Raw genomic sequence first — 18,037 nt, 5'->3', positions numbered from 1 at the left:
AGAGTAAGTCACATGGCTATGACTTCTTATGCCGTGATACCATGCAATGAGAAGGACACGATGTCATTTTTGTAGTATTCTTGACGAATAAGTATAAACTTAATCTTACCATGTGAAAACAACAGGTAAATCCAAATTGGGAGACAATTTACAAAATAACAGACTCATCAAAAGTGTCAGGTCATGAATGACAAAGAAAGACTGAGGAAATAACACAGATTGGTGAAGATTAAGAAGATACAACAACTAAATGGATTGGATCCTGGAACAGAAAAAGATCATGAGGAGGAAAAGTAGTCAATTTCAAATAAGGCTTGTAGTTTAGTTAGTAATATTGTATCAATGTTAATATTCTCATTTTGATAATTATACTATGGTTATTTAAATTATTAACATTAGAGGAATCTGGATAAAAGGTATATATGAACTCTATTATTTTTGCAAGTTTTCTGTAAGTCTAAATTATTTCAAAATAAATTTTTTTAAGTTTTTCAAAAATTACCTCTAAAAAGAAGTTAGGTCCAGATACAGAGTTGAATTGTTTCCATCTTTCAAGGAATATTCTTATGGTATATAAACTGTTCTAGAGCACAAAAACAATGGAAAGTGTCCCAATTAATTTTATAAAGCTAATATAAACCTGATATTAAAATCTGGCAATACCACCTCAAGGCAAGAAAACTCTGTCCAATCTCACGCATGAATATAGACTCAAAAATCCTAAATAAGATACTAAAAAGTTAAAATCAGCAGTACACCTTAAAAAGTCATCATGACAAAGTATACTTAATTCCAAGAACACTACATTGGTTCAGTCTTAGGAAATGTATTAAAAGAATAGGTCAAATGTACATGATAAAATTCACCACTCATTTCCAATTTTTAAAACCACACTTAACAAACTAGAAATAAAAGGATACTTTAACATCTACTTCAATTCAAGAAGTCAGAAATTAAAGTATCATCATAGTTATATAATATTATCCTGGAGGTTCTTGCCAATGCAATAAAAAAAGAAAAAGAAAATGTTCAACTGACAAAATGGGGAAGAACTCTTGTTGCTATATAAAAATGATATAAAAGCTATTGGAATAGGGGATTTAATTTATGGAACCCTTGCAAGATAAATAAAACAGAATCTCTTAGCTTTTCTATAAAACAACTACAGTTATAAAATGTAATGGGAAAAGAACATGATCATTAATAATACCCGAGAACATAATACCTAAAAATGAATTCAACAAGAATGGTACAGAATATAAATGAAGAAACTGCAAAACTTTGCATAAAAAGAAATTTGAATAAATAATTTAAAAGTTAGATGATGTAAGGATGCAGGAAAACATACAAACTCATAGTCTGTTGCAAAAGCATATATATATGTATATACACACACATATGTGACACACACACAAGACTACTCAATATAACATTATTCTTAATAGTAAAAAGCTGAGAACAACATAAATATTGAAAAATGAGAGACTGGTCAGGTAAAGATGGCCTATCAGCATTATAAAACCCTGTGTAGCCACACTTGAAATAGTATAACCATTTTATTGAAAAATCTTTTTATAAATATATTTTTTATAAAATAAGCAAGATGCACATGCTTCTAAATATTATGATTAAACTTTAGCTGGGAGGCAGAATTATAGTAGCTTATTTTCTTCCCTATGATTTTCTGTTTCTCAAATTTTCTGTAATACTCACGTATGGTGATTAGCAAAGTACCACAAACTTTATCTGTGGATGCGAGGAATTCCAATACCTAATATTTGCACTGCACTGGCCCATTTATAATGTGCATTCACATGCATTTTCTCCAAATAAATACTATGTTTGCATCACCAGTGTGCAAAACTCAGAATAAATGTTTAATAATTCTCACCGGTCTCTGTCACTATCTCTGTGAACTCAATATTATAGCCAATAATATAATTACATTCTGATCTGAGGTCAAAAAATGAGACCACCATTTGGCTTATGCCAAAGAAGGGGAAAGAGAACCATGACAGCAAGGAGGAAAAAATGGGTGTTCATCCTGCAAGCCTCAACTCTTCAACCTTATCCACTGCAGGAAGCAGGAGACGAAACTTTTGTTTCGTCAACTTTTCTTTTTTTTTTTTAATTTTTATTTATTTATGATAGTCACAGAGAGAGAGAGAGAGAGAGAGAGAGAGAGAGAGGCAGAGACACAGGCAGAGGGAGAAGCAGGCTCCACGCACCAAGAGCCCGATGTGGGATTCGATCCCGCATCTCTAGGATCACGCCCTGGGCCAAAGGTAGGCGCCAAACCACTGCGCCACCCAGGGATCCCTCGTCAACTTTTCTTTATCCCTGTGAGAACTCTGTTTTATTATCTGTTTATGCACAATGTTCTATTGCTTGAGTTGTTTGACCAAGCCAGGGAATCAGAGCAGGAAATTGAGGTGTATCCTTTAAGGTTTAGATCCTGTCTGTCTCTCGACAGCAAGAAGAGTTCAGCATAAACAAGCCATTTGTTACAAGTACACTAATGATTCCCTATCACTGCTCCGTTCTGAGCAGCCAATGTGCAGTATTTGAGAAATATTGAGAAAATGTTCCATTGTCGCATGCTGTCCCCTTGGAAAGAGCCCTAACCACGTGTGGAGGATGTGTTTTGAACCTGTGATTTCCCTGGCCTTCTCAACCACCCTCCAGCACAGAAACACCCAGAAGTTCCCCAGATCTGTTTTAAAGAATCCCTATGCTTTCAATCAGAGGCATTGGTGGATCTCAAACTTCTAAAGAGGGAAAGCTTAACCTGTGGTCATCTGGAAGGAAGGGGCTGGGAGCAGTAGCTTTCAAAATGCTTTACCCCAATTCGCCCATAAGGAGTATTTTACTTTCACACTGCAGCCCATTACAAACATACGTGTAACGTGCTTAAATAGATACACACGTACAATTATATTAATAAGTTTTATGAAGTAATAATATGCATGCAATGTGCGACACATTTTGACATGTCCTATTACCTCGACATATTCTAGTCTATTCTATTAAAAATCATGCCCACATCTCATTAAAATATTCCCAAAGCCCCTCATGGTGGTAACCTGCAGCTGGAAACACCCTGGAAAGGGAGGGTCTTTGGGGCTGGATCTGTGACCATCAGGAGTGCCCAGAGCTATGCTCTCACCCGGACAAGTCCCCTGGTACCCCCCAGTATGAGGCACCCTCTTGCTCGGGGTTCCCAGAGAAGAAGAGCTTGAGGACTTAGGAGAGTATCACAAATTTCTAAAAATCCTTTTAATGGAACCGAATCTATGGAGGGAATTCACATTGCTGGCTTCCTGGGGACCTGTTTTTTTTTTTTTTTTTTTTTTTTTTTTTTTTTTTTAAGATTTTTTTTTGTTTATTCATGAGAGACAGAGAGAGAGAGAGAGAGAGAAAGGCAGAGACCCAGGCCCGGGGAGCAGCAGGCCCCACGCAGGGAGCCCGACGCGGGCCTCGATCCCGGGTCTCCAGGGTCACGCCCTGGGCCGCAGGCGGCGCCACAGCGCTGGGCCACCCGGGCCGCCCTGGGGACCTGTTCTGACACCTGATGGGGGTTGGGGGTGGGGGGGGGCTGGAAGCACAGTTACCGTACGAAGAACTGTTGAAGAGCTCGATGTTGAAGAAGGCGTAGTCGCCGCCCGTCATCCCGCGCCGGTGCGCCGCCAGCATGATGCCGCGGATCGTGTCGCCGCTCGCGCACATGATCACCACTGCGGGGGGGGGGGAGCACACCGCGTCAGAGCCGGCGGGGCGGGGGTGCCCACCTCGCCCCAGCCTCCCCCCTCGTTCCTCCCACCCGCGGAGGGACAGGCCCGCAGCTGCACCGGAGGCCGCCGGCCGACGCCCGCGCAACAGGTGACCCACGAGGCCGCGGCCGCCCACCCGCCTGCCCCCCGCACCTCGGGGGGCCACTGCGCACCCGGAGCTGGGCGGGGGCCCCCAACACCCAGCTTTGGGGATGCTCGACGCCAAAAAGACTTCGAGGAGCAGAAAACGAAATGTGTGATCTTGCGTCCTTAAGAGAAAGGTAATAAAAAAAATGTTGGGGGATCCCTGGGTGGCTCAGCGGTTTAGCACCTGCCTTTGGCCCAGGGCGTGATCCTGGAGTCCTGGGATCGAGTCTCACATCAGGCTCCCTGCATGGGGCCTGCTTCTCCCTCTGCCTGTGTCTGCCTCTCTCTGTGTGTCTCTCGTGGATGAATAAATAAAAAATATAAATAAATAAATAAATATATATAAATAAATAAATAAATAAATAAATAAATGAATGAATGAATGTATGTTGGGCAGCCCGGGTGGCGCAGCGGTTTAGCGCCTGCCTTTGGCCCAGGGCGTGATCCTGGAGACCCGGGATCGAGGCCCACGTTGGGCTCCCTGTGTGGAGCCTGCTTCTCCCTCTGCCTGTGTCTCTGCCTCTCTCTCTCTCTCTCTATGTCTATCATGAATAAATAAATAAAATCTTTAAAAATATATGTTTTGCTAGAAAGAGCATCATTGAGACAACTGGAGAGATGGGGCTGTAAATTAGCAGTATTGCATCTGTGTTAAAGTTTTTGCTTCTCGGGGATCCCTGGGTGGCTCAGCAGTTGAGCACCTCCCTTAGGCCCAGGGCAGGATCCTGGAGACCCAGGATCGAGTCTCACATCAGGCTCCCTGAATGGATCCTGCTTCTCCCTCTGCCTGTGTCTCTGCCTCTTTCTCTCTCTCTCTATCATGAATAAATAAATAAAATCTTAAAAAAAAAAAAAGTTTTTGCTTCTCTTAACCACAGTCTCATGACTGTGGTTATGTAAGTGAATGCCCTCGCTCTTGTAATCACACACTTAAGTATTTAGGAGTAAGGGAGCATGATGGCCCTACTTACCTCTCAAATGGTTCATAAAAAGATAGTGTGTGTGTGTGTGTGTGTGTGTGTGTGCACGCGCGTTGAAAGGGGGTAGGAAGGGAAGGAGTTGGGGAGAGATTTGGAGTGAAAGCATATAGGGCGAAATGTTAACAATTGGTGACAGTCTGGGTGAAGGCTGGGGAAAGTTCTTTATACTTTCTTACATCTTTTCCAAAAGTATAAAATTATTTCGAAATAAAGTTTTTAAAAAATACTTCAAAGCTGTCTCAGATTTGCCCAGCGTAAGCCAGTGAAGAGCATCACCTGCTTTTTGTACTGAATAGCATAGTAAGTACATTTTCCCAAAAAAGCAAACTGAGTGGTTTTAGGGAGAACCGTCATTTGGCAAATCAGAGGAGGCGGTGAGCAGTATAAGCTTTCTGCCTGAATTCCAAAACATTTTTCTCAAGCTGTCTCACCATATATAGGAAATAGTTAACAAGACTGCAGGTCCCTCCTCACGTTTGCTCAGTTTCTATCCACACTGCCAAACCTGAGCAGCTTTAAGCGGCTCCAGAACATGGTTGTCCGCCCCCCAAGAGCTCCAACAGGCTAGCGTGAAGTGGGTGCCCGGCCGTTCTCCAGTTAACTGGATCGCTGTCCACGGCCTGGTCCCCACCATGCAGACCACTCTCACACACGGAGAGAGGTGACCCGGAGAACCCTGGGGGCTGTCCCCATGTTATCACCATGCACGCCAGCCCTCCGAGATGTGTCTGTTCTTTGTACAAGCATGGGTGCTGAAAGACATAAAGCAAACTTCAGGCTGTGCCAAAGCTACCTTGGCAACCTCCATGAAGGGTTAGGCGCCTGTTGATATTTCATTTATTACACATGTTAATTCAGAGTGTTAGATCATGACTCTGACATTTCTTACTACAGAAGGGCTTGCTGTGCAGGCTAAAGGTCTAGAGAACAAGTTTTAACAATACAAAATTCCAAAAGGTCTCTAACTGTGGGAGTAGGTGTTGTTTGTGCCTCGAAATATTGTTATATATTTGGGATAAAGAGTCAAATACCAAGATGCCTCAGTAAGGAAGCTTTGAAAGAAACTTTTCATCACTCATTATGACCTAGACCCTTATTTTAGCTCGGATTCAAATTCTAGTCCCAGAAATGATGAAAGAGCCACAGTGCCCGCAACAGAGCAGCCAATAAGGAAAAGGCGGAGGCTGGACAAGTTTGAAGAGTGCAGATTCCAAGAGTGGGCATCTACAGAAGGCCCCCGGAGGCTCTGGCTGACTGTCCACCAGCAGCCCTCGTCATCTTGTGATCAGCTGATCATAGTCCGGAGTCTGGCCCTAAACCCCCAGATAGAGAACCTGTCAGTGCATAAAGAGTAGAGTCCTTGTTTGGAGTCAGAATCCCAATAACCTAACTCAGATGTTTTTAGATACTCTCAAATGCATATTCCTTCATTTTAATGAGGGCCAGAATTGTCACAAACACATTTGTGTCAACATGTACCTGGGCATGCCAAATGAGAAGCCAAATTGTATGCAGTAGGATGTTAGTGAGGATGAAATCCTAATCAGGGAGGTCTGTTGGAGGATTCAGGCATCCAAAGGCATCAAGCCTTGGTAACCCTAAGCATCCTTGTAAGTGCTTTACCACCCCAGGACCTAACCGCTGTGCCCTCATGACGGAACACAGGCTTCCCTAAGTCCTGGCTGGGCCCTTGCCCAACACTTGCCCCCCATTACTTCTTTGTCTATTTTTACAGCTCTGGCCCATCTCCTTCTCCCTTTTTCCATGACCACCAAGATAGGCCTCTGACAGACAAACTCCTTCTTTAAATGTCAGTACCTGCTGGGACTGAGCAGGAGTGACGCAGGGCAGCACTGAGGCTCTCTGAGCAGACTTTGATTATTTAAGATCTCATCCATTTTGTGTGGACCATGCAGTTCAACTCTCAAAAAGGAGACCCTAGTTTTGAAGTTCATGGGCAGGATATTGTTTTTTCTTGCATAAAAGAAGCCCGTAATGCACATTATCATCCAGTTTACGTTGGAGCAAGCACTTACAGACACTGACGAAGTGGAGGGAACGCAGAATCCTTTTAGATTTCTAGGATGTTCCCAAATCCCTTAGGGCTGTTTCATTCATGCCTAATTCAACAGCAACTATTTTTAGCCACTTGCCTTTATACAATCTGTCAGAAGGTTTAAAATAGTTTTCACTGAAATAGCTTTCTCTTCCGACTCATGTTTCTTCAGTTTATATAAGAACTAATTAAATTACACACTTATTATAATAAGTACAACTGGTATAAACGGATTTGGTGACAACTCTTGGAAAGAACGTGGACAAGTGTGAGAAGCGTGTGGGCATAATCAGAAGTATACAATGACCAGCATTCACCAACAGTCAATAAAGTGTATGGAGAAAAAGAGAGCTACAGTTAATGCTGCAGGCTGCTTAAATGAAGTCAGTTAAGACAATTTGTGTTGTATTTAAGCACAGTTAAATATATACATAGTCAATTTTTTTGGTCAAATTGTTGAACTTGTAGAAGGAGGGATGATGGTGTGATTCTAAGTTTCTGGATGGACTGTTCAGCATTCTGCTCTATTTCTCTCTCTTTGCCGGAGAACTTGTGATGTCCCATGGCACCTTCCACCATCTGACTCCCAGTGTCCTCTGTAAGTGACTTTGCGATCACCCTAAGAATGGCAGAGAGAAGTGCCAGGGGGTGGCCACAAGAAGCCAACTCAGAGAACCAGAAACAGTCCAGGTACCATATCTGAGTTAGGGGGGTATCTTTTCCCCAGTCTCATGTTTTCATCTGGAGCAAACTCTAAGAAGGTGACCCTCCTCATCCCACAAGTGCCTTCACTCATCCTCTCTCCCACCGGAGGAAAAGGAGTAAATTATTGGATTGGTGAATCTAAAAACAAAAATGGCATGCCAGTCCTTTCTCCCTTCCTCTTTCAGGTATGTGTCTGCTTGCAGAGGGCACATATTAAGGGTGAAGTAACAGTAAGTAGGCCCTTTTGGCAACAAATATAAATCCTTGTTTTCCAATAGGTTTTATCAATAATAAAAACATATTTTCATTTTCGGGGTACCTGGGTGGCTCAGTCAGTATAGCATCTACCTTCTACTCAGGTCATGATCTCAGGGTCCTGGGATGGAGTCCTGCATCAGGCTCCTTGCTCAGAGGGAGTCTGCTTCTCCCTCTCTCTCTCTCTCTCTCTCTCTCTCTCTGCTTCTCCCCCCAGTCATGTGCTTGCTCGCTCTCTCTCAAATAAATAAATAAAATCTTTAAAAAAGAAACACTTTCATATTCTCCAGCTGACTCTTGCACCCATCTTCCATTTGATTCTAAGCTCAAAAAAAGAAGAGAGATGTTATTTCATGGAAGCAAACCAAGATATGCAATGTACTGCAAATTGAAAACATGATAGCAGAAATTAGAAACCAAAACTTAATAGAAATTTGGGGAATCGTCAAGGAAATATCTAAATAAGAGGAATTTCTTTTTAAAAAACAGGTAGGAAGTAGGAAAAAAGAGATAAGGAAGATAGAGTTTCAATTCAAGAAGTCTAACATCCAAATAACACAAATAACATCTCTGTTCTGGACAGAACAGAGAAAATGAAGGGGATAAAAGAAATAATTTAAGAAATTTTTTTAGAACTGAAAGACATGAGTTTCTGAACTGAAGAGGTGTATCCCTCAATACTCTGAAGTGCATAAGGCAAGATACTGGCATGAAAATACATCATAACAAAATGTTAAAACTTTGAGAGCAAAGAGAAAATTCCGAAATTTTTCAGGAAAAAAAAAAAAAACAGATAACAAACAATAGGTCAAGAACCCAAATCAATTCAAGCTTCCTAGTAGCAACATTGGAATTTACATATAAGACAATCCTTCAAATCTTGAGGGAAAATGACTTCCAACCTAGATGTCCATAATAATGTATAAGGGTAGAATGAAGACATTTTTGGTCATGAAAGGTATCCAGTTTTAGCTCTCATCCTTCCTTTCAGAGAAAGTTCCCGGAGGATGTGCTTCACCAAACAAGAGCAAACCAAGAAAGAGGAACACATAGGGATCTAATCAGAGAGAGAGAAAGGGAGGCCATGGAAGTTGTAGGGGGGTATTAAAGAAAGACTCCAGAGTGACAACTGTGCAGCCTGCTTAGAAAATAACCAAACTGGGGGCACCTGGGTGGCTCAGTCAGTTAGATATCTGCCTTCAGCTCAGGTCATAATCCAGAGTTCTGGGATTGAGCCCCACATTGGGCTCCCTGCTCAGCAGAGAGCCTACTTCTCCCTCCCCCCTGGCCCTCCCCTTGCTTGTGCTCTCTCTCTCTCTCTCTCTCTCACTCTCAGATAAAGAAATAAAATCTTTTTTAAAAAGGGAAAGAAAAAAAGAATCAAACTGGAACATCTCAGGGCTTAAAATAGAGTTGATGGATGATTTAGTTTGAAGTCCATAGGAAACTAAGCAAACAAGCAAAAACAGGCTTTTTTTTTTCAACCCAAAGAAAACCAGAACAATAAAGAAAATATTGTCGTAATAGCCCATTTGGTCCAACTACAAATAGCATTTAGAAGGCAATAATGAGGGATCCCTGGGTGGCGCAGCGGTTTGGCGCCTGCCTTTGGCCCAGGGCACGATCCTGGAGACCCGGGATCGAATCCCACATCAGGCTCCCGGTGCATGGAGCCTGCTTCTCCCTCCGCCTGTATCTCTGCCTCTCTCTCTCTCTCTGTGACTATCATAAATAAATAAAAAATTAAAAAAAAAAAAAAGAAGGCAATAATGATATAGACATTGAAAGCTAAGCTAACCAAAAAAGTTTTATACAACCATTCTGAAAGGATGTCTGCAAGGAGAGCTTGAGCATGTGATTACCCATGCAGGGGAAGAGAACTAAATTATCATCTGCCCCTGGGATGGCAGGAGAGAAAACCTCCAACTGAAATAATCAATGTAACATGTCATTTAAAAGTACAAAGTCAAATACCTACAGAAGTCGCTGCAAGGGTTGCAAGTGCTTTCCTTGGGGAAGTGAGGCATGGGAAGCAGGAGACAGGAAACTTTTGTTCCTAATTAGGCTCCTGTAATCTTCTGACTTTTTAAACTATATAGCTGTATAACCAACTCCCATAAAATTAATATTTTTTTTAAAAAAAGGACTTCTTTCTGGCCATTTCTACACTATATATTGGGTTTCATTTGCAAAATAGAGATTGCACTTTTATTTTTGTTGTTCACAAAGGTCCATCCACTCCAAAGGCTTTCAGAGCTTCTACACTGCAGCTTACAATGCTTCTTTTTTCCCCTGCTGTTAGTTATTTTACACTTATCATACATTCTTTGCTTAAAAATTCTGCTTATCAACCACTTGGTCATTTACTCCAGCCTAATTCTAAAAATAAATGACTCTTGTACTGATTAAATACTGTTATCTCTATAGTTGTTAGCAGGCGCACATCAACATTAATGACTAAAAGGATAAAACTGCAGTTCATTATACAAAAATGTGTGTACATACTACATCTAGTTCTGCGCCTCCTAAGGTGTATAGACAAGACAATTGCTAGCTTCTGTTGCTTGAAAAAAAATTGTTTTAACTTGTCTTTTTAAAAATAAATTTATTGCTGACTCCAGAATACTGAGGGCAGTAGTGGACTGTAGAATTGAATAAGTTTTAAGTAAAGATCATCACTTTTTTACTAATACAGACTCAGGTATGTGTATTTTGGTGATGATGCATGTTGGCTAAAAACAAAAGAGGGAAAAAAATGTAATTATTTGCTTCAAAGGTAAATCCCTGAAAGGGATAATTAATGCTCCTCAGCTCTTCCTTTTACAGCACACAGACAAGTGAAATTCTAGTCATATTACTATTTGAGATGGTGGCACATCAGTTTTTACCCATTAAGAAATTCAAACATTTGTGATATGATTTTAAAGACGAGAGTAAGTTCAGAAAAAGTGCTAAAAATGTTATCTCCAAAAAACGGGGGCTGGAAGGGGGGAGGCCACTCTCTGGTTCTATGATGTTTAATACGGAGCTTTCAAGAACAAAAATGTGGTCGGTTATGTTTTTAATATTTGAATGAGCACAAATCCAAACCACAGATCAGGGTGAAGAGGCCTGATTCTCATCTGACCTCACTGTTTCAGGAAGAGGAAATTCTCCCTCTGAGAAGGTAAATGCTTTGCAGAGGCCACGCAGCAGCAGCAGCAGCCGAGTAGAGGTGCCAAAGCCAGAGCATCTGCTTCTCCTGCCAGGGCTCTTTCTCCATGACGTGGCCTCACCTCGGTGAGGGTGATTATCATCATATACATAAAATCATAAGAGCCACAATCAAACCTGACGTTTACTGAGCCCTGGGTATGTGTCTGGCACCGTTTCAGCACACGCTCTGGGTCAGCTCATTTAACCCTCTCGGCATCCCCAAGACAGGCCACCCCAACAACTTCCCCTTTACCTGAGGAGCCTGAGGTGTGAGATGTAGTAGCAGGTCAACCTCTTATGCCAGTAACGCCTGAGCAGGGGCAGGTGCTCTGGAAGTCAAACTCCACCGAACCCCTGTACCGAAGCCCTATGAAACACTTTAACCGCTTAGGGCAAAGTAAGGGGGATTAGTAAAAGATCCCTGGAGAGAGCTTTGTTACCGAGCACCTAGGGTGGGAATCGGGGTGTTTAACAGACTTAGGAGGGAAACTGCTTTTGTTTTATTATTTATGAATGTTTCTCTTTCTGCCAAGTCACTGTCGGAAATATATTTCAGAGTAAGAATGGTAGCCTCATCACCTGTAAAACACGCACAGTGCAGCCCCCGAGCTTTCACCACTAAACTCGGTCTTGGACAAAATAAAAGCAGCAGCAGCTGCTGCTGCTGCTGCTGCAAAAAGACCTGGGAACAGCTATGAGGCTTCGGTCACAGAGATACTCCGCGGCACCCAGCTGCAGCCCAAGCTCTCCGAAGCCCCCAGGCCCACCAGGGCCCTGGCGCCTCCCTGCCCCGGCCTCAGCCTCAGCCTCGGGAGACTCAGGGTCCGGGGGCGCGATCCGCCCCCATCGGGCGACCCTAGGCCATGACTCTCAGGCCGCGCGCGCAGGGGTGGCCGCCAGGGTCCCGACCCGCAGGGCTGCGGCCGCACAGGCGCCCTGGCAGCCGGGGCTCCCGCCCGCAGGTCAACCCCCACCCCCACCCCCACCCCCACCCCCGCGCGCCTCCTGCCCCAAAGCCGGCCCCGGACGCGCCAGGCCCTCGAGAGCCCAGCGGGGAAGAGTCAGGTTCGGGGAACGGGGCAACCCCGGGTCTACGGGGCTGCGCAGGACCCCGGGACCGGGCGGGAGGAAGCACACGTGGGTTTGTCCGCGGGCGTGGCGAGTCCGCGGCGCTGGGACGCAAGGGCCCTTCATCCTCATCAGCAAACCCCGCGCCCGCCTGCCTGTCGGGCAGGGACTGGGCGCCCACAGCCTGCAGGTCGCGCACCCACCGTCAACAGCTCCCGCCGCGTCTCCGAGGCGCGCGTGCGCTCCCGCGTGCGAGCGGCCAAGCCGGGCTGGGGGATGCCCCCCGGGGAGCCCCTGCCCCCTCACCTGCGCCGGGGCCCCCAGCTTCCGGCGGCGCTGTCCCCCCGCCCCAGCGCCCGGCGCCTGCCCGTGCCAGATCGTGGACTAGCCCTGCGTGGGGCGCAGCCCTTCTCGCCTCTGGCCTCCCCGCGTGGGGTCGCGGGGAGCTGTGCCGGGGCTGCCCCACCGGCACTCCAGGGGCGTGCACGCCGAGGGGGGAGCCGAGCCGAGGGGGGATTCCTCTAGCACTGTGCACCCCAAACCTGACACCTGGAAGGAGGCAACTCTCCTATGCTGGCACCTCAGCCCACCTCCACGCACCCTACGCTGCAGTGAAATGGGCCGCACTGGGGGCTTCTGAGATTAGGTATCCGCGCCCCCCCCCGCCCCCCATTTCTCCTCCCGCTCCCCGTAGCCGCGGCCGCCATCCTCAGCCACGAGCTTTGTCCGGTTTTGCTGGTCATGCAAACTCCCACAGACGGGAGGAGAAAACTTGGGGCGCACGTGCAAAGGCTGTCAGCGCCCGCTTCCCAGCGCGCGCTCCCGCACAGCCTCGCTCCGGGCGCTTTAGAGACCTCGGTGCGGAAGGTGCGGTGGCGCGGGCTGGGGCTGGGGGCGGGGGGCTGGGGGCTGGGGGCTGGGGGCGGACGGAGTGTCGCCTGGGTCCAGACACAGCGAGGCATTTTTGGTGGAAACCACAGAAGCTCGTTTATAAGCGCCACGGAAGGAATGAGAAGGGCGAAACAATGACCCTTTAAAAGAAAGCTGGGATCTGCGGAAGGCGCAGCCAGGGAAAGCCGGGGAAGCAAGCCAGCCAGGCAGCGGGGCCGGCGGGAGCAACGCCCGGGCTAGCGCCCTGGGAGGGGGCGCGCGGGTAAAGGGCCGGGGAGCAAGTTGTCCGGCGTCGGGCCGCGCGCGGACCCTGGCTGCCGCAGGGAGCCGGGAGTGCGCCCCCAGCCACCAGCCCGGCGCTGGCGATGGGACGGAGAAGAAGGAAAACCCAAGCGATTTGACAGCACCTGTCGGACCTGGGCACTCGCAGCTGCGGCTCAGGCGCCCCTCCCCTGGCCCACCGCCTCCCCAGGACCTCTGCATTCCCCTCGCGACCGCGGAGGGCGACGGGCAAAGGCTGTCGCAGCCAAGCAGCGCGCGCCCGGGGGCATCCCCGAGTGCGCGTCCGCCCCGGGTCCTCGGTGCGGCGGGGGGCGCGAGGGGGGCCGCGGGGTCCGCAGAGGAGCGCACGGGTGTGTGGGGAGAGCCGGCGGGGCGGCGGGGTTAGGGCCGGGAGCCCGGGGCGCGCTCCTGCTCACCTCGCTCACTGGCCTGGATGTAGCGCACGATGTCGTCCAGGTCCAAGTCTTTGGTCTCATCGAAGTTGTAGGCGGACGTGTGCAAGCCCTCCTCCTGGAAGACCTCGTGGACCCCTTCGAGGGCGAAGTAGCAGTTCCGCTCCAGCTTGTCGTCGCTGTAGACCAGCGCGGCGCGGCTCCACTGGTGGTGGCGGAACAGGGCGAGCATCATCTCACCCATCTTGGCGTATGCGGGTGCCACGCGCGTGAGGTGCGAGTACTCCGTGTCCTTGTGCTGGAAGCCGGCGGCCAGAGCCCCGGCCGACAGCATCGGCAGGTCCCAGTGCGACGCAAGCCGGGCCACGGGCGCCGCCGCGTACTCGCACACCGGCCCCAGGATGAGGTCGGGCTTGGCGCCGCGCGCCGCCGCCACGCGGTCCACCAGGCTGAAGAGCGCGCGGTTGCCGCAGTCCGAGTCCTCGTAGGCCACCTGGAAGCGGGTGCCGGGCGGCAGCAGCCGTCGCTCGGTCCCGTTGCCCTCCACGCTGCGCAGCGCGTACTCGATGGCCGGCCGCACCCGGGCCAGCGAGAACAGGTACGAGTCGTCCTGGGGCAGCAGCACCAGCACCTCGATCTTCTGCGGCGGCAGCGCCTCTCTCTGCCGGCGCCCTCCGCCGAGGCTGGCGCCCCCGCCGCCGCCGCCGCCGCCGACCAGCAACGCCCAGACCAGCAAGACGCACGCGGGGCGGGTGAGCACCAGCGCGGACGGCATCGCGCCGCAGGAAGGCCGCCTCGCCGCCGGCTCGCCCTCCGCCCCCCAGCACCCCGGCTCTCGCCGCCTCGCTCTTCTCTGCGAGGTCCCTGCGCCCCCTTGGGCGCTCTAAGAAAACAGAACAAATACCCCCTTCGCCCAGAGACAGAGGAGGAGTCCTTCTTGGCCGTGTCAACCGTTTAAAAAAAAGAGAGAGAGAGAGAGAGAAAAGGAAGAAAAAGTTCGCCGCGCGTAAACCTGTACGCCTGCAATATATTCCTACATATACTTATATATATATATATTCGCCCTCCCTTTATATATGCTATTTTGCTTAGAGGTGGCTTCTTATTTGGGCGTTGCTAGATGGCTTTTGAAAGCGTATTTGTAGAAGAGAGAGAGGAAAAAAAAAAAAAAAAAGTTAGACTTGTCCCAGTGCTTGGAATTGACGGTGCATCTCCCCCGCGTTTGATCTCATTGATTCGCGCCGGTTCCTGGATCCATAGCCCGCGTTTAAATAGCGTGGCCGCGGCCGCCGAGCGCGTTACCGCACAAGGCGCTCCGAGGCTGGGCTTGTATTTCCAGCGGGGGGGGGGGGGGGGGGCGGGGGGGCTGGGCTGGGGGAGCCTCTCATTAACATTCTTACATCAGGGCTCCTCCCCGCACGCGCACCTTCCCAGCGCTCCCGGGTCCCTAACCCCGACAGCTCCCAGCCAGCCCCGCCGGGTCCTTAAGGCCGCAGGCGCCCACGTCCGCGCCGCCCCTGGGCCCCCCCGGGCCCCCCCGCCTTGCCCCGGGCCCGCGCGCCCCCGCGCTTTCCCCAGCTCCAGGCTTGAAAGGGGGGAAACGTGTTTAAAAGGGAAGAAACGAGCGCGGGCGCGCACACACACACACACACGCGCGCGCGCGGTGCAAACGCGACAGGACTGGAGGAAGGGGGTGGTCCTCCAAACTCCAAACGTGCAGTTTCGTTGCAAATCTGCGTAAATCCCGCGCTCCCTCTCACCTCTTTCTCACTCGGGCCAGATTCCCTCGTGACGCGCCGCCTCGGGGCGGGCCCCAGCCCCTCCCGGGCCCCTGGCGCAAGGTCAGGGGACGGGGACCAGGGGACCAGGGGCCCAGGGCCGACGGCGGGACCGGGCGCCGGGAACTGGCAGCCAGCCCAGCCCGGGCGCGACCTGCGCCCCCGCCCCGCCCCGCCCCGCCGCCGCGTCCCCAGGACGGCGGGGACCGCACAGCCCCGAGGCCCGCGAGCTGCGCGCGGAAAAGCGAAACTTGTGGCTCCCGAAGGCGAGCGCGGCGCTCGGCCTCCGGAGGTGGCGAGGAGTCTGACGAGCATCTCCGAGCGTCCTCGGGGTTTTGTCTGCCAAGCCAGGTAACGCAGGACACCTCCCCAAGTCGTCACCCGGGGTCCCCTCCGGGCAGGAGCACCCCGCCCCCCACCGCTTCTCCTCGGGGCCGCCGCAGACCGCGCGCTCGCGGCTCCGCACCGCCCAGGAAGGGCCCGGGTCGCGGGCGGCGGAGACCAGGCTGCAAACGCGGCGGAGTCGGCGCCCGGGGGGCGGGGGGCGGGGGGCGGGGGGCGGGGGGCGCGGGAGCCCTGCGGCGCGCGTGCAGCCCGGCCACACCGAGGTCACCTGCGGGGCGAACGTGCTGCGGGACTGGGGAATTCTGATGCCGAAGCGCCGCAGATTAAAATAAACTGAAAACGTTTTCAAATGGTCTCATTAGACTGTGTCCGCGACCTCCTACTGGTCTTAGGCCGACGCCCTCTCTCGGCAGAAACTTGCAGCCGACCCAGCACCGATGCCCCCGCCCCAGGCGCTGCCTTCGGTGGGTTTGGTGGTGGCGGTTCTTTTTTCTTTTCTTTTCTTTTCTTTTCTTTTCTTTTCTTTTCTTTTCTTTTCTTTTCTTTTCTTTTCTTTTCTTTTCTTTTCTTCTCTTCTCTTCTCTTCTCTTCTCTTCTCTTCTCTTCTCTTTTTTCTTTTCTTTTCTTCTTTTTTTCTTTTCTTTTTTCTTTTCTTTTCTTTTTTTCTCTTCTTTTCTTTTTCTCTTTTTCTCTTTTCTTTTCCTTGCTCTTCCTTTTTTTTTTTTTTCCTTTTTTTCTTTCAACGCGGAGGCCCCAAAGAACAATCGCTCTCCTTTGTGACGGTGAAAAGGCAAGTGGGGTTTCAGGAGACGTGGCAACTTCAAGCAACAGCACCTCCTTGACGCTCTTTCTGGCACCGAAACTGTAATTACGGATAACGTTTCGCCCTCTGGGTCACTTAGATTTCAGGTTTCTGCACTATGATCCCTGGATCTTCGAGTAGGACCTTCCTACTCCTGCAAGAAGTCTCATGTATTTAATTAGAGCTGCTAATCAGTAGCAAAAGAGGCATCTGTATAAAATTTGAATCCCACAACGAGAGTCATTGGCACACGCTGGGAATGGAGATTTAGCACTTCACAGCGATTAAACCCTTCCTGGACTCCTGAGAAGAGAGGGAGGGAGGGAGGGAGGGAGGGAGGGAAGGAGGAGAGGGAAGGAAGGAAGGAAGGAAAGGAGGGAGGGAGAGGGAGGACACAACTAAATCACAAATTCCAAGGGTCTTAATGGATTTCAAAACTGGTTGCCAGGAGACGTGAAGGGACCGAGGTTTCCTATTACTGCTTTCTGTGCCCTGTGTCTGGGGAACACCGGCCAATGGCGATATGATTCTGCCCACTGAGTGGTGTGGGCTTATTAGGAGAGTCTGGGGTTTCAGTGGCACCCGGCGTGAACGCCTCTGCCCCAGCCACACCAAGGGTCACAACCAGGGCAGTGCATTTACGTTGGGGTATCATAGCCTCTCCGTGGCCTTTGGATCAGAGTTCTCAACTTCCAGCATGTCACTCAAGGGCACCGACAAGCTGTGGAAAGGAAGGGCCCCCAAACTAGACAGCAGAACCCGAGAGGCCAGTGTTACTGCTCTTGCTGGTGCTCAAAGCGCCCCTTAAAATTTTCCTGTGAGCAGAAATTAGGATTTTTTTAATTGAGGTATAATTGATATGTAACATTGCATTAGTCTCAAGTGCACTACATAATGATTCCATATTTGTACATACTGGGAAATGGTCACCACAATAAGTCTAGTTAACTTTCATCACCATGCGTAGGTACAAAAATCTTCTTCTTGTGATGAGAACTTCTAAGATCTCTTTGCAAATTTCAAATATGCAACTCAATCTTAACTATAGTCAACGTGCTATACGTTACCTCCCCAGGACTTGTTCAATGAGAAATTAGGATTTTTAAAGAAAAAAATTTTAATTGAAAATATGCACATTAATGGAAGTAATATAAGTATATGAATTTTAATGTTATGAGTTTGTTTACTTTCCATCAAATTAGATTTTTTTTTTTCCTCAGGGGCTGGAAAGTCTGTATAAATTTCTTGAATACCATGAAGTTCTCTAATCTCAGAACTGGAAAAGATGTTAGAAGTCACTCAAGCTGACACCCCTCCCTCACTAGATGGTAAATTAAGGCCAAAGACTAAAAATGAGGTATTTAAATACAT

The 18,037-nt window shown here is 49.0% G+C and overlaps 1 protein-coding gene across 2 annotated transcripts in view; it reads right to left on the bottom strand.

The window, feature by feature from the left end:
- The window catches only part of NPR3 (natriuretic peptide receptor 3), a 72,086-nt gene extending 56,724 nt beyond the window's left edge, over window positions 1-15,362 (bottom strand). For both annotated transcript variants that reach the window (XM_041748619.1, XM_041748620.1), the window contains exons 1-2: window positions 13,766-15,362; window positions 3,612-3,734 (exon numbers count right to left, since the gene is read on the bottom strand). In XM_041748619.1, coding sequence (XP_041604553.1) covers window positions 3,612-3,734; window positions 13,766-14,516 — 874 coding nt within the window. In that variant the 5' untranslated portion in view covers window positions 14,517-15,362. The remainder of the gene's footprint in view (window positions 1-3,611; window positions 3,735-13,765) is intronic.
- Window positions 15,363-18,037: the final 2,675 nt, after the last annotated feature.

This window comes from Vulpes lagopus, chromosome 3 (assembly GCF_018345385.1).
Source record: "Vulpes lagopus strain Blue_001 chromosome 3, ASM1834538v1, whole genome shotgun sequence".
Classification (NCBI taxonomy): domain Eukaryota; kingdom Metazoa; phylum Chordata; class Mammalia; order Carnivora; family Canidae; genus Vulpes; species Vulpes lagopus.
Note: the sequence above shows the minus strand (reverse complement) of the source record. Positions and strands in the feature narration are given on the sequence as shown.